This window comes from Triticum dicoccoides, chromosome 4A, assembly GCF_002162155.2.
Source record: "Triticum dicoccoides isolate Atlit2015 ecotype Zavitan chromosome 4A, WEW_v2.0, whole genome shotgun sequence".
Lineage (NCBI taxonomy): Eukaryota > Viridiplantae > Streptophyta > Magnoliopsida > Poales > Poaceae > Triticum > Triticum dicoccoides.
Window position 1 is genome coordinate 745024498 of NC_041386.1, and position 14762 is coordinate 745039259.

General features: G+C 44.7%; 1 protein-coding gene across 1 annotated transcript in view; it reads right to left on the reverse strand.

Annotated features, from left to right (window-relative positions):
* LOC119288399 overlaps positions 1 to 13035 on the reverse strand; it is a 17766-nt gene extending 4731 nt beyond the window's left edge. Inside the window, exons 1-10 of the mRNA XM_037568022.1 lie at positions 12951 to 13035; positions 12668 to 12872; positions 10885 to 11761; positions 8751 to 10802; positions 8587 to 8630; positions 7085 to 7928; positions 4946 to 7000; positions 4640 to 4859; positions 4391 to 4538; positions 4019 to 4149 (exon numbers count right to left, since the gene is read on the reverse strand). Coding sequence (XP_037423919.1) covers positions 4019 to 4149; positions 4391 to 4538; positions 4640 to 4859; positions 4946 to 7000; positions 7085 to 7928; positions 8587 to 8630; positions 8751 to 10802; positions 10885 to 11761; positions 12668 to 12782 — 6486 coding nt within the window. The 5' untranslated portion in view covers positions 12783 to 12872; positions 12951 to 13035. The remainder of the gene's footprint in view (positions 1 to 4018; positions 4150 to 4390; positions 4539 to 4639; positions 4860 to 4945; positions 7001 to 7084; positions 7929 to 8586; positions 8631 to 8750; positions 10803 to 10884; positions 11762 to 12667; positions 12873 to 12950) is intronic.
* Positions 13036 to 14762: the final 1727 nt, after the last annotated feature.

Here is a 14762-nt window from a genome sequence, read left to right on the forward strand (position 1 = left end):
GGGAAGCGGGAGGAAGAGGCGGGAAAAGGGCCTCCTCTCGCTGACAGAGCAGCCCCACGCCCCTTTTCACTTCTGCCGGCGCCCCTAGGCGACCCCCGGGCGCTTGGGTTCGGCTCGGGGTCAACTGCTGTTATTTCGGCCCAAACCGGCGCTAAATGAGATCCTAAGGGCGCGACCGGGCCGATTTTTGGTCGCCGGCGCTAAAAAAAGGCCTTGGGGGGCCTGTTGGGGGCGCGGTTGGAGATGCTCTCAAGAGAAAGCGACAATGGTGGGGAGTGGGATGGGACGCCCCATGCGGCCCATGACAACTTCAATCTCCTTCTCATCTGCTCATGTTACTAACTTACTCCACCGTGATCAAAGTTTCTTTTAATGAAAATCGGAGGAAAATCATTTTTTTTAGAGAAGAGGCTCAAGGCGAACCCGACTTTGAATTAACAAAGCTATCAACCGGCCAGGATTACACCCTATACCACTTACAAAGCAACAAATGAAAAGGCGAAAACGGCTAGAAGATACAAGGCTGTGAGCAAAGAGCTAAAAGGCATCATCCTAACAGCAAGCAACGATGCGAAAATCTAAGGCATAAGTCCAGCTTGATGATGAAGCCCTCAACCGTAGGGAACCACTGCGTAGAGCCAAATGCCGAGACTTTTAGGCGAGGCAGCAAAATGTGAACAGCCATGCCAACTCCATGGGTCGAGACAGCTCGGTGACACGTACTCCAACTCCGAAGGGGACTCCTAGCCCCCTCCACCTGGCACGAAGGGCGTCGATCCATCGAGAGATGACGCTCCCACAAGAGCAAGCAGTACATCTATACTAGTCGTCCGGAAGGTCGACTTGGAAAACTCCTCTACATCACGAGCACGTCGAAGGAGGGCTACAACACTGACCACGAATCTGCACAAGAGGAGAAGCAGCTGAGACTGCTGATGGCGAAGACACCCGCAGAGGAGGCGAGGTAAAGAGGCGAAGCTACAACATGACCGCAAGAGATAGCATCGAGCTCACATCGCTTCAGACGGAGCAGAAAACAGGAGAGAGGACAACAGTCATCTCCCAGCATGGACGACCGCCCTTGGAAAGTGAGGACCCAAAGTAGCGGCAAACATACCTAGGCTCGTCGCCCGTCGGCGCATCTGTCCACTAAAGCCGCGTTCGGGAATTCTCCAGCTCCTAGAATCTGTGGAGCGGCGGTTTGCTCGCTCCCAGATTTTGTACTAGAGCTCCGTCCGCTCCCGGAGCGGAGCCTGGAGTGGAGTATTCCCGAACGGGGCCTAAGAGTAGACACACATCCAGCCCAAGTACACCAGGGCGGCTCCCCCAGGGAGGTGACGACGCCCACAACGCCGCAACCGCCCAATCCGCAAGGGATTAGGTTTTCACCAGGAGGGAAGGATTCACGGGGTAGAGAGAAACAACTTCGACATGCTCCTACATGTACATGTAGGAGAACAGAGCCCACGGGCGTCGCTGCCGTCGGGCTGGCGCAACTGGCCACGGTTTTCAGCGGAGTCGCCTATCACCGCCAACCTCCATGCCAGAGCAAGACTGGATCCGTCATGAGGGGTGTCGAGGAAGAAGGGGAAAAGTCGCCAGATTTGAAGCAGGGGCCCGAAGACACCACACATCGCAGCCTCCATCGGCCGCCACCTCGCAGCCCGAGCGGCCAAGGTGGACGAAGCACCAGCGGTCGCCCCTCGCCGAGAAGCAGTCATTGCACCACTGACCGCGACCGCTGCCACAGACCTGAAACCCCCCTCACGAGGCGACCACACGGCAAGTCGGCAGTCCCCCTGGTGGCGACGAAAGGGAGGGAGGGAGGAAGGAGGAGAACGCCAGCGGCGGGGCTAGGGTTGCCGTTGCCTGAGTCGACCCTGTGGAAGCGATGTGGGGGCAAGGAGTGTTTCTTTTTCTTTGTAGTAATCTAGGTTCCCGAGAGGCGTTTCTATAGCTGAACGATCGTGGTGCTATCTTTCTGGCTTGCACCTTCTCCATTCAATGAGTGCTTACCTGCCTCGTAACTCTAAGAACATCTTCAACATCTAGCCACATCTAGTCCTCCATTTACTTATACAAGGCCACTATAGGATTATACTTTTTGCATCTATACAAGGCCACAAACAGTAATTGAGGAAAGAATTAATAATATTTTCTCGTACTAGTAACCATTTAATACTTGCATGCATGCCATCATAATGACACTATCTACTTCCTCCACTCAGTTTTCTTGCATGCATATTGTGTATTAATGATCCTAGTAAACGAAAGAAAAGATTGACTTGCAAAGTATGTATTAAATTTATCTTGGTACCTTTAATATGACTTTGTGGCCTTGTATATAAAAATGAGGAGTACTACCAAAAAAGTTTGATCGCCATGTGTAGTTTTAAGTCTGCTGCTGGAGCCTTTTTGGTCCCCAAAACCTAAAATTTCAGCTTTTACCAATCAGCCGTGTTTTTTTTTTTTTGCTGTTGGCGATGCTCTAACTCCCGCAATTTCCATCCCCCCGCGCGCTTGTTAACGTGATATTTTCTTCCTTTTAGTCGTGTTTTTCTGGCGGTAACGAAGAAGAGTAGTGGCATGGAACGGATGAGCCACCGGTTTTCTCACGGGAATTCTCTGCGTGCCCTACGAAACTCTGTAACCTTGTATTGACATTGATAATTTGATTTGCTGGTCATGATGCCTTGCTTCTAGAAATTAATTTTCTGCGGAGTTAAGTTTGTTGAGAATAACAACAAACATCCTACTATCTGCTTTGTGTTGTGCTTTTTCATGATTTTGCGACATGGCCGGCCTCATTGTAGGTGCCGGTTCTTTCTAGATTTAATGTTTTCTTCTTTATGTACCATGCTGCGAAACAAGTATCTAAGCCAAAAGGCGGTGTCTCGGGCATATTTGGAACCTGGCGATTCACACTTTTGGACTGGCCTAATGGCGGCAAAAAAACATCTCTTTCGTATTGGGTCTTTCGCGATAAAGGATGGTCGGAGATTCGTTTCTGGGAAGGCATCTGTCTAGGCAACGCCAGTCGCCGAGAACAATATCCAGCCTTGTACAACATTGCTCGCGATAAGAATAATATTCGGCGGGATTTAACTAGCCCCGACTTATGTCATGGCATAATCTTTTGTCCCGTCTGTATTCGATTAGCCTGACACAAGGCCGGGATGTGTTTCGCTGAAACCTTACTACATCAGGGTCTTTCACCGTAGACTCTGTGTACCGTGTGTTCACGCATTTTGAGGTACCAATGAGTAAAAATAAGAAAATTTGGAGGTTGAAGATCTTCGTAGGGGAGTTGTGCTAACTAAAGACAACCTCGCACGGCGCAACTGGCAAGGTAGTAAGAAGTGTTGTTACTATACTCATGATGAGACAATCAGACACCCCTTTTTTTAATGCAAGTTTGCACGTTCTACGTGGTCAGTCATACAGATAGCGTCAAATTTGTATCTGTCTACAAGTGTTGCCAATATTTTTGGTCATTGATTGGATGGGATTCCAAATAGGTTCGAAACGCTATTAACGGTGGGAGCGTATGCCTTACTATGGTCACTTTGGCTATGTAGAAATGATTTGGGTTTTAATGACAAAAATGCTTCTCCTCTGTAGGTTATTTTTCATTGTACACACTCGCTTCATACATGGTCTATGCTACAACGAGCCGAGGTTCAATCTCTATTCAAGGCGGTGTGTATACGGCTGGAGCAGGTGGCTACGGAGGTTTTTACCCAACATGGTTTGCAGCATAACCTCTGGGTCCGTCCACCTCACCTTTCGACATATGCATAGTGTCTGTCTATAAAACTCTACTTTTGCTGATTTGTCGGTTTTTATTTCCTTTTGGTTGTCAGACTTTTGATGTTTGGTTGTGTGCATCCGAGTTATGCAGAACCCGGGTATTACTCATAATGTTTTGTATCCACTTAATGCTATATTTTAAGTTGATAAAATCGCCCTTTATCGAAAAATGTGCGATGGGCCGAGAATAGGTATAGGTGAAACTCACCGAGTCAAGCAGCAGAATGTTGGAAGCTTTGAAATCGCCGTGGACCATCGGTTTGTCCGCCTCGTGCAGGGAAGCCAGCCCCGTAGCTGCTTCGACGGCGATCAAGATACGGTTTAGCCATGGTAAATCATCTGCAACCATATAAGATCATGCATATATGCACCGCTAGTAAATTTACCATGCATAGTATTTTTGGATGTAATAACATACTGCTTCCATCCCAAAATAAGTGACTAAATTTTGTATTAGCTCTAGTATAAAGTTGGTACAAAGTCGAGTCATTTATTTTGGGACGGAGGGAGTATTATATTATGGAACGGAGGAGAGAGTACTAATTTAATTAGATAAATCCGAATCACCACGCGTGCTTACACTCCAAAAGGCGGCGTTGGAGGGTTTTCCTGGGCATGTCCTCGTAGACGAGCATCCTGTGATTGTAGTAGTCGCAGAAGCCCAGCAGCCTCACCAGATGAGGACGGCGCACCCCCGCGAGGTGCTCCAGCTCCGCCTTATCCATCAGCTGTTGAGATTAATTAACCAGCCGGCTTCTGTGACTGGAGACTGAAATGTCAAGCCGAAGCCAGGTGGGGGTTGGATGGGCCGGGACCCCCAAGAACGTACCAGCCACTCGCTGTCTTTACTGAGGCACTTGACGACGACCTGCCTTTGACGAAGACGGAAGTTGCCTTTGACTTCCAAGGAGCCCACGTAGAAGTCAGGGTAGCAGAACGCATTGTCGCGCTTCCTTTCCACGTGGTGGCTGCGTGAGAGTGTCAACGAGAAGTTGTGGGTGGCGGACATGAGCTCGTCCAATGTGAATTCATGCAGACAGTCTGGTGACCTTGAAATCCAGATTACAACAGCCGTTTAGCTATGCAGAATTAAATCGGGGTTAATTGAAGACCAAGTAGAGGAGCGAGTACATACCTTCCAGAAGCTGATATGTCCACTGTTTCATCTGCAGGATCTTCCTCCAGAATCTCATCTGTTTGATGTTTCTGTCTTGTGCTTTGGCCATCCACCCATTGCATGTTGATTTTAGGGTTGCTCGGGTCATTACTAATGCCGATCCTCTTACTCTTGATATACTCTAGATCAGCAGCTGCACCCCCAAATTTTGTAGACAACTCTCTAAGGCCTTGCATATGCTCGATGATGATTAGTGCATCACCACGTTTATATTGTTCATACCGGCCAGTATGAGTCGAAACAAAATAAGGGTGTAGGTCCATCCTGGGGATGGCATTAAAAACTAACTTGAGCTTCAATAGATTAGGCATTGCATTCTGCCCAAACTTTATCCAAGATATACCAGTCATGAACCTCAACTTGAAGTAGTTGAGAGCTGAGAACCCGGCCTTATCAAAGATGATCCTTTCACTGGTTTCCCTCCTCACATACAGTGACAGGGAAGTGAGGGCATGCAAACCTCTTAGAATAAGGACACAATCCATCTTTAGTATCTTCACTGTAATCTTCAAAATGCATAGGTTGTCAAGTTCTTTAACCCACTTAGGAATTCCTAAAAATGTCATGCCGCCGGCTGGTGAGCATTCAAATCTCTGGAGAAGTGGCGCTCCAGAAGTAATCTCCTCCTTGGATGGCTTGGAGGTGATTACTTTTCGAGCGCCATGAACCACAGTATTTTTAAACGTGGAGCCATCAACCACTACTACAGTTCTCAGGTTGCCATGTCCTATGATTAAAGAACCCAGAGCTTCAATGTTTTTCTCCGGATCAGAGTCATCTGTCTGAGAACTGGTAAGATGAAGATCCTCCAGGTAGGTCAGCCTGCCAGCTTCCCCGAGAATCCCAATCCATTGCAGCAAACTTAGCTCAAACGGAAGACTGAGGTGCAACAAATGTGGGAGAATAATGCCCCGTGATGATCTAATGACTATTGCGTCTGTAATGCCTAGTGTTTCCAAACATTGTAGCCCATCGATTGGCAGTTTTATATAGATACCACTTCCAATCTTCAAATATCTCAGTAGAAGCAGTTCTGAAATCCCACTGAGGTCTATAGGATTATCTTCACAAACATGATCGGAGAGTTGAAGATTTAGAACACGAAGAAGCTTGAACTCTGTAATACAAGGCATACACTTTGATATTCCAAAAAACATAAGTGACCGAACTTGTGACTTTGTGATGTTTTCTATTGTCTTGGCATATCTTGCATCACCACAGATGAGATATAGTCGACGGACCTTATGAGGGAGTGACACATTATTGTGACTGTAGTCTACTACCGCAGTGAAATTCTGTTCCGAAGACTCGTGTGCAATAAGATCATGTACTGCATCATGAACTGCACATGACAACACCTCATTGTTGTAGTTGATAGATATAGGCTGGATGAATCTTCTAGCAACAAGTTGATGGAGATAGCTTTCTGCAACTTTTTCCATATCTTGCCCTTCTATTGTATCAATGAAACCTTCAGCCATCAATTGCTTCACCAAATCATCCTTGCAGAATGTGTAGCCCTCTGGATACATACTAAGATACATCAAACATGTCTTCAGGTAATAAGGAAGATTGTTGAAGCTCAGATTCAGTGCTTTTCTCGTTCTTTCTGAAGTAGAACTTGCCGACAAACAAGAGCTTAATGACTGATGAATGTGCTTCAGTAGATCCTCCGTCATGACAGGCTGGCTTGCTAAAAGACTAGCTATGCTGATTGTTGCAAGCGGCAAACCACCACATATTTCAACAATGTCATCTAAAACCTTTTTGAACTGTTCAGGACAATCACTTTCAGAGGCAAAGAGTCTGTTAAAGAACAACTTTCTTGAGTGACCATCATCCATTGGTTTCATTTCAAAAACATACTCCGACTGATAACAACAACATGCCAATGCAACATCTTCGATCTGTGTAGTTGTTAATATTCTGCTGCCATGACTACCCTTTGGAAATGCATGATTAATATTATCCCATACTGATGCATCCCATATATCATCAATAATAATTAAATACCTGCATGCCAATAAATAACTCAGGTTAGTTTTTAGGGGGAATATAGGAGTTTGAGTTTACTTTGCACGAAGAAAATTATACTACCTTTTGTAGTGTAGATACTTCTTGATATTGTGAATGAGATCAATTTCCTGATAATGCTGCGGGGGGTGCTGTCGCTGGAGTTGCAAGAGCATGTCACGAAAAATTCTCTTCATATCAGGTTTCCGGGACACCCGAATGAAAGCTCGACAATGATATCGCTTATCAAGTTTGTTGTACAACACTGTAGCAAGTGTGGTTTTACCAAGACAAGCAGATCCAAAAACAGATACCACCTTCAGTTGCTGGTCCTCATCATTGGCCAGTGAGTCGATAAGTTCATTCATCTGGCCATCAATTACTATGTCTTCATATGGCGTTGGAAGCATAGGGCCAAGGGACACAAACCTATGCCTCAAGGTTGAACTTGGGCCAGAATCTGGTGGAACAGACACCTCATGCCGATGAATAGCCTCCTGGGCATACTTCCTGAATTCGGATACCGTTGCCACAATCTGCTCGTACCACTCAAGGTTCATGGGGGGATTGGCATGACAGGTGCTCTTGTCGTAGTTGGGACAAAGGGAGGAACCTGCAGGCTGCACAAATAATAAGCTGTCGATGTAGTCTTCCATTTTGCAAGACAGGTCGCGTGCCTCATTCATCCAGCACTTGGCCATTGGGGGCGGGTCCTCCAACTCTGACAGTTCATCAAAGCAGAAGCTTAACTCTGTAACATCTTCTTTGAGAAGGTGCATTCCAACCTTGACACTCTCGGTGGAGCTTCCTTGTGGAGGATCCAGCAGTAGCAGCAGTTTGTTCAGCTTCGCAACAAGGGGTCTCATGGCACCTAGTGGGGCCCTCATCTCTCTGACTTTGCCTTTGCCTCTGCCTTGGAACCAAACATCTAAACACACACAAAAAATTACGGTTATTTAATGGTCACTACTGTATGAACACATAAATCTTGTTTTACAGAATGGGTCTTTAACACTGGGCCACTAGAATTTTGTTTTTACAGAACGAGTCTTTAACACAGTTTGGCTTGAATTCTATGCTATATCGTCATGTCACATGCTCATTTAGACAAGCCCGTGTGCGATGTGCTAGGTGAAACTCGCTCCTTTGTAATATGTCTCTCATCACACACAATTGTGGCTTTCAGCCGGTATGCGATGTGGCGGGCTATCCCTGAAAAGCAATGTTGAACATCCCTGATTCTCTCATCCTCGGATGCACATAGCTATATAATATTATTGAAGTTGATGCAAGACAACATGGGCATAATCATCAACGAAATGAGTACATGAAATGGACAAAGAAGGCCAAATCTAGAGTTGTGGATTGTAAGTTTCGGATAAGATTTTTATCAATTATTAGGATGAGCTGCCCAGTTTATCCTGAGGAGCCTCCAAATCTCACCATGTGGAAGAAGTAATACTATTAACTGAACACCCAAACATCCCTATTGGCACCAAGTTGACATGCATCATAGGTGTAGATGCAAGGAGTAATAAAGCTTACATTCTCTAAAAGAAAAAACACCGGTTGAAAGAAAAATATACCTGGGACATGTGGTTGGGAAGAGGACTCGGGTGACCTTAAAATCCTGATTGCAACAAACACTTAGCTTGGTTAGAACATAAGAATTAAATCAGGTTAATTATAAAATGCAAGTCAAAGTAAAGGAGATCATATTTCCATGTTTTACAAGGAACATCGGTAGTACCTTTGATCAACTGGGCTCTTCGGTTCGGTATTGTGTTCATCTCTTTCTTCCTCCACAATCTCATCTCGTTCTGCCATGAGAATCTTATATGTATGTTGTTTCTGGTTTATGCTTTTGTCATCAAAGGAATTATAAACCGACGACTGCCTGTTGATTATAGGATTGCTCTGATGATTACTAACCAAGGCATACTCTGGACCAGTAGCTGCATCCCCAAATTTCACACAAATCTCTCTAAGGCCTGACATATGGTCGATGCAAATAATACCATGTTCATATTGGTCGATTTGCGGGATGGCATTGAAAACTAGCTTGAGCTTCAATAGACTAGGCATTGCATCCTCCTCAAATTTTAGCCAAGCTATACCATTCATGAGCTTCAACCTGAAGTACTTGAGAACTGAGAACCCAGACTTGTCAAATATGATCTTGTCAATGGGCATTGTCCCTACATGCAGCGATAGAGCAGTGAGGGCAGGCAGTCCTCTGAGAATACCAACACAAATCATTTGAAGTTCCTTCACTGCAATCTTCAAAATTCTTAGGTTGTTGTGTTTCTCAACCCACGGAGGTATTCGTGAGAATATGCAGCCTCTTTGCGGCGATAACTCAAATCTCTGGAGGAGTTGGGGAGGTTCCATGTCATCCCATGAAATGGTTGCATCTGAAGCGCCATCAGTAACCTTATCTGAGGAGTGACAAGCAACTAATATAGTTTTCAGGTTGTCATGTCCGCTGATAAAATCCCGCAGAATTAACATGCTTTTTTCCTGAGTTGAAGACTGCCCAGAAGAAAAGGCAAGACGAAGATCCTGCAGGTCTTTCATATTGTCAAGTTCCGACATCTCGTCATTCCAATTCTGCACATTTCTCTGATGACGGAGACTGAGGTACAAGTGCAATAAGTATGGGAGACAGACACCGATTCCAAGTTTAAGGAGTACTGCATCCGTAAGATCCAGTGTCTCCAAACAATGCAGCCCTCCCATATAGTCTGGCAGTTTTATACAGAGATTAGAAGCAATCTTCAAATATCTCAATCGAGATAGTTCTGTAATCACACTGAGGTCTACATGGTTGTCCTCATGGCCGAGTTCTTTGGAGCCACCGTAACCAGATATGTGAAGGTTTAGAACACGAAGAAACTTGAATTCTGTAGTACTAGGCATAGACTCAAATAATCCATAAAAAGCGAGTGACCGAACTTGTGACTCTATGATGCTTCTTGTTGGTGTCTTGGCATATCTGGCATTGCCAAAGAGGAGAGTGATTCGACGGGCCTTGTGATAAAGATATGTGTTCTCTTCATTGTAGTCTATTGCAACAACGAAGTTCACTTCTGCGGACTTCTGTGTGATAATATCATGCACAACATCATGAACTGCACATGACAACACCTCATTGTTGAAGTTGATACGCATAGGTTGGATGAATCTTCTACTGATAAGTTGATTGAGATAGCTCTCTGCAAGTTTCTCCACATCTTGCCCTTCTGTTGTATCGATGAATCCTTCAGCCATCCATTGCTTCACCAAATCATCCTTGTAGAATGTGTAGCCCTCTCGATACATACTAAGATAAAGCAAACATGTCTTCAAGCATTGAGGAAGATTGTGGAAGCTCAGGTTCAGTGCTTGTCTTGTTCTTTCTGAGGTAGGATTCGCCGAGAAAAGAGAACTCAATGACTGGCGGATGTATGTCAATAGATCATTTGTCAGGGCAGGCTGACTTGCTAAAAGACTAGCTATGCTGACTGTTGCAAGTGGCAAACCACCACATATTTCAACAATTTCATTTAAAATCTCTTTGAACTGTTCAGGGCAATCACTTTCAAAGCCAAACAGTCTGTTAAAGAATAGCTTTCTTGAGTGATGATCATCTAGGGGTTTCATCTCAAAAACAAGCTCTGACTGATAACAACAACATCTGAAAGCAACATCTTCTATCTGTGTAGTGGTTATTATTCTGCTGCCACGACTACCCTTTGGAAGAGCACGATTGATAATATCCCATACTGATGCAGACCACAGATCATCAATAATAATGAAATACCTGCATACCAGTAATTAAATCATATTAGGCTTTGGGGCACAGGGGATTTAGTATATTTTTATATGAAGAAAAACAGTAGTACCTTTTCCCTTGGAGATAATTTTTTGTCATGTTAATGAGATCAACCTCCTTACAATATTGTGGTGGGCATTGCTGCCGCTCCAATTGCAAGAGCATCTCCCAGAAAATTTTCTTCATATCAGGGTTTCTGGACACTCGAATGAAAGCTCGGCAATCAAATTGCAACCCAATCCTGTTGTACAACACTTTAGCAAATGTAGTTTTACCAAGACAAGCAGATCCCAGAATAGATACCACCTTGAGCTGCTGCTGATCCGCCCCATCGTTAGTCAGTGAGTTAATAAACGCATTCATGCGGTCATTGATTACTATGTCCGATGTTTCTTCATATGGCGTTGGCATTGGAAGCGTATGGCCAACAGGCACAAGTGTACGCCTCAGAGTGCTAAAGAATTTCAGACCATACATTTTATGCCGTTTCATCGCGCCGTGGACATATATCCTGAATTCTGATACTGTCCGCAAAACCTGCTCTTCCCACGTAAGCTTCTTTGGTGTCCTAACACGACTGAACCATTTGCGGTGGGATCTGGTGGTCATGATGTTATCAACAGCAAGGGAGGGATCTGCAGCTCGCACACGTAAGCGCTCGATGTAATCCTCCATGTTGTAAGACAGATCACGCACCTCATTCATCCAGCACCTGGCCGTCTGGGGAGGGTCCTCCAGTTGTGACAATGTATCAAGGCAGGAGCTTATCTCTTCAACATCTTCTTTGAGGAGCTGCATCTTAAGCTTGACACTCTCGGAGGAGCAACCCGGAGGAGGAGCTAGCAGCAGCATGTCCAGCTTCCAGACAAGGGTGCTCATGGCGCCAAGTGCAGCACTGATCGGGGGCCCCGTCTGCCCGACTCTGCCTCTACCTTGGAATGAAACATCTGAACACACATAAACAACAATGCATTTAGTTAACAAATATCGATGTGTGTACTTGTACCCCATATAGAAAGGCACCCCTTAATCGTGTGAAAAAGCTAAATTCTGCAGAAAAACATGGTCATGGAAATAAAACTATAAAGTAATTCAGGTGCCAAGGAAATCACTAGACTAGACTCGAGGAACTGATTCTAGCAAGTTGTTGACCACACAGATGCTCTCCTCTGTTGTTGGACGCTTCGCGGCGCGCCATGCGCATCCGAGATTATTGTGGGTTGAAGGAGACGATTAGACAGGATTTCTCCCTTCAGGAGCTTCAGTGGCTGACTCGCCACTCGTTTGCGTGGCAATGCCTTCTAGCGACTGGCCACTCGGGTGGCATTCTGCTTGGTATGAAGAAGGACACCTTTGTAGTTGATGATATGGATCATGGAGAATTTTTCGTCGGCATGTATCTGACAGACAAACAGACATTTGAACCTTAGTTGGGAGGTGATGATCATCTATATATGGTCCGGCACACCATGGACGATCTTGGTGGAGCTGAAGGCAAGATGAGGAGGATGGAAGAGCGGCGGCGCAAGGGTTTCAGTGTCTGTCGAGGCAGAAAGACGCAGGTATTTTTTTTTGGCTTATCAAGTGACACCTACTGGGTACCGATTATCGAGAATGTGGTGGACCATTTCATGTGAAATGTCATAACAACAACCTATTCATCTCACCTAGTTCAACAAAACACAAAATGAAGTAACCTTAACAACGTCTCACCGTTCTAACTAACCAAACAGAAAAGTAAGGACATCCTAGATCATTCTTCCCAATTTCGAACGAGAAATAACTCCATTCTCCCAAATTTCGAACGAGAATTAACCCTGATATTATGGGAAGTGAGAGAAGGAGGGGCTAACCTCTGGTTTGAGGAGTGGTATCGGAGAGGACGTCCCTGTGCACCCCCGGAGATTCTTGATCTTCCCCCTCATCTACTATCTCGGCCTCCTCCTTGAACTCACGCCGGCGCTCCATCAGTCAGATCCTGCAGACTGCATCAGGCCATGTCGAGCTCGGAAAGAAGAGAGACCCCATGGCCAGCAAATCTCCATCTCCGGTCTGCATCTGCCTCCAAGCGTAGCATCAATCAAAACGGACAAAAGATTGAGGAAGAAGATTAATTAACGATCCAACACCACCTACCAAACAAGCTGAGGCCGGGCGAGATTCCGTCTGAATAATCTCGTCTATACAGTGGACAAGGTGCATCAGATCTTGGCTTTGAATAATTGCTCCTGTCCCAAGTCGCGAGGCTTTACGGCAACATATGCACAAAAGGGCTCAAACTTCACCAACGTTACTAATAACTCCTCGACTTTTTCATACGGCTAACGATTCACACCAACCATTCTCAAAAAGAGAGGAAAAAAACAAGATTCATACCAACCGATCGGTCGCCCGCCACACGAGCGAGCCACTTGGACCGCACTTCTCTGCAAAGCCGCTCGCATGCTCAACCTTTTTCATCACCCGCTTTCCTTCCCCTTTCTTAGACTACTTTCCACTGCGCTGATGTTAAAGTGAGGTCCTAAATGTATTAAAAAGCATAGCAACTATTCTCTCCAATGCAGAGGTGCTTAACTTTTGTTGCTAAGCCTCATTCATTTAATGTTTTAATACCTAAACACCTTCAAGCATTGGATGTTAGTCATTTTTGCATAGGTCCACGCGTTTAGCATCATTTCTTTCTGGGTCACCGTAATGCTCTCTCTCCTCTTTAATTATTTTGCCACATCACTTTTTTTATCTATGTGGCACTCTTAACACCTGTACACCACGGAGCATTGGGAAGGGCCTTAGGCTAGTCATAGTGGGGAGTATCATATACTACTATCATGCATAGTGTATGATACTACCTTCATAGTGCATAGTATCATAAGTAGTATAATAAGTGGTCATATTTATTGCGATGCATGACACAAAGTAGCATAGAATTTAACATGATACAGTATCTACCTATGTTACTCTAACCCCCCTCTCTCTTCTTTAATTGTGTGCCACATAAGCATGTTTGCTAGTCCCAAGTGCATGTTACCGGTTATGTTACCCCCACTATGGCCAGCCTTATAGTGAGAGTAACTTCAGCAGTAACATAAGTCCAACTCAGCAAATTTGCTTATGTGGCAATGATTTAACGAGGAAAGAGATGATTTTAGTAACATAGCCAGTTATTCACACTATGAGTAACATCACACATACCAAGATAAGCTGACTATACAACATAATAAATGAAGTGTTTCATGGCATCACACATATATTACTCCACACTATAAATATAACATAGGCTATTAATATATGCATGTTACTAGTCCAAGTTAATACCCACTATGGGTGGTCTTAGCATACCAGGTGTCCAATACTTTTATTGTTTGCGTTGCGTCTGGATTCATTGCTTGATGCAGATGAGATTCGCTGTCTGTAGTTTAAAAAAAGATTCGCTGTCTGTTCAAACAATCGACAATAATTATTATATTTATTATATCAAGAAGCATCTACTGACATGTTACTTTTGTCTCTTTTGAATTTTATGTATGCTTGGCGCTATGCGGTAGTATTCCATTATTTGTGCTGTCTTGGTCCTCCTGGTGTCTGCATGTCTACGACTGGTCGTAGTGAAAAACTAACTTAAACTTAGGTTAATAGCATAAATAACTTAAACTTAGGTTAGTAACATAGTCTATGTTTATACCTTTAAAATAGGGTGTACTAGTAATATGTGTTATCATGCAACACTTTATTTATTTTGATGTACACTCATTTACCTCGGGGTGTGCTATGTTACGGTCACCACAAACGTCTCTCTTCTCATTAACTAATTACCACATAATCGAATTTGTCTTGGCATGTGTCGTGTTACGACTCCCACTATGGCTAGCCTAAGAGTATACAACCATACTTGTCTAATTTGGGACACTATACATCCGTGGATACGGCCAGGCACCCCCTTCGTCCCTG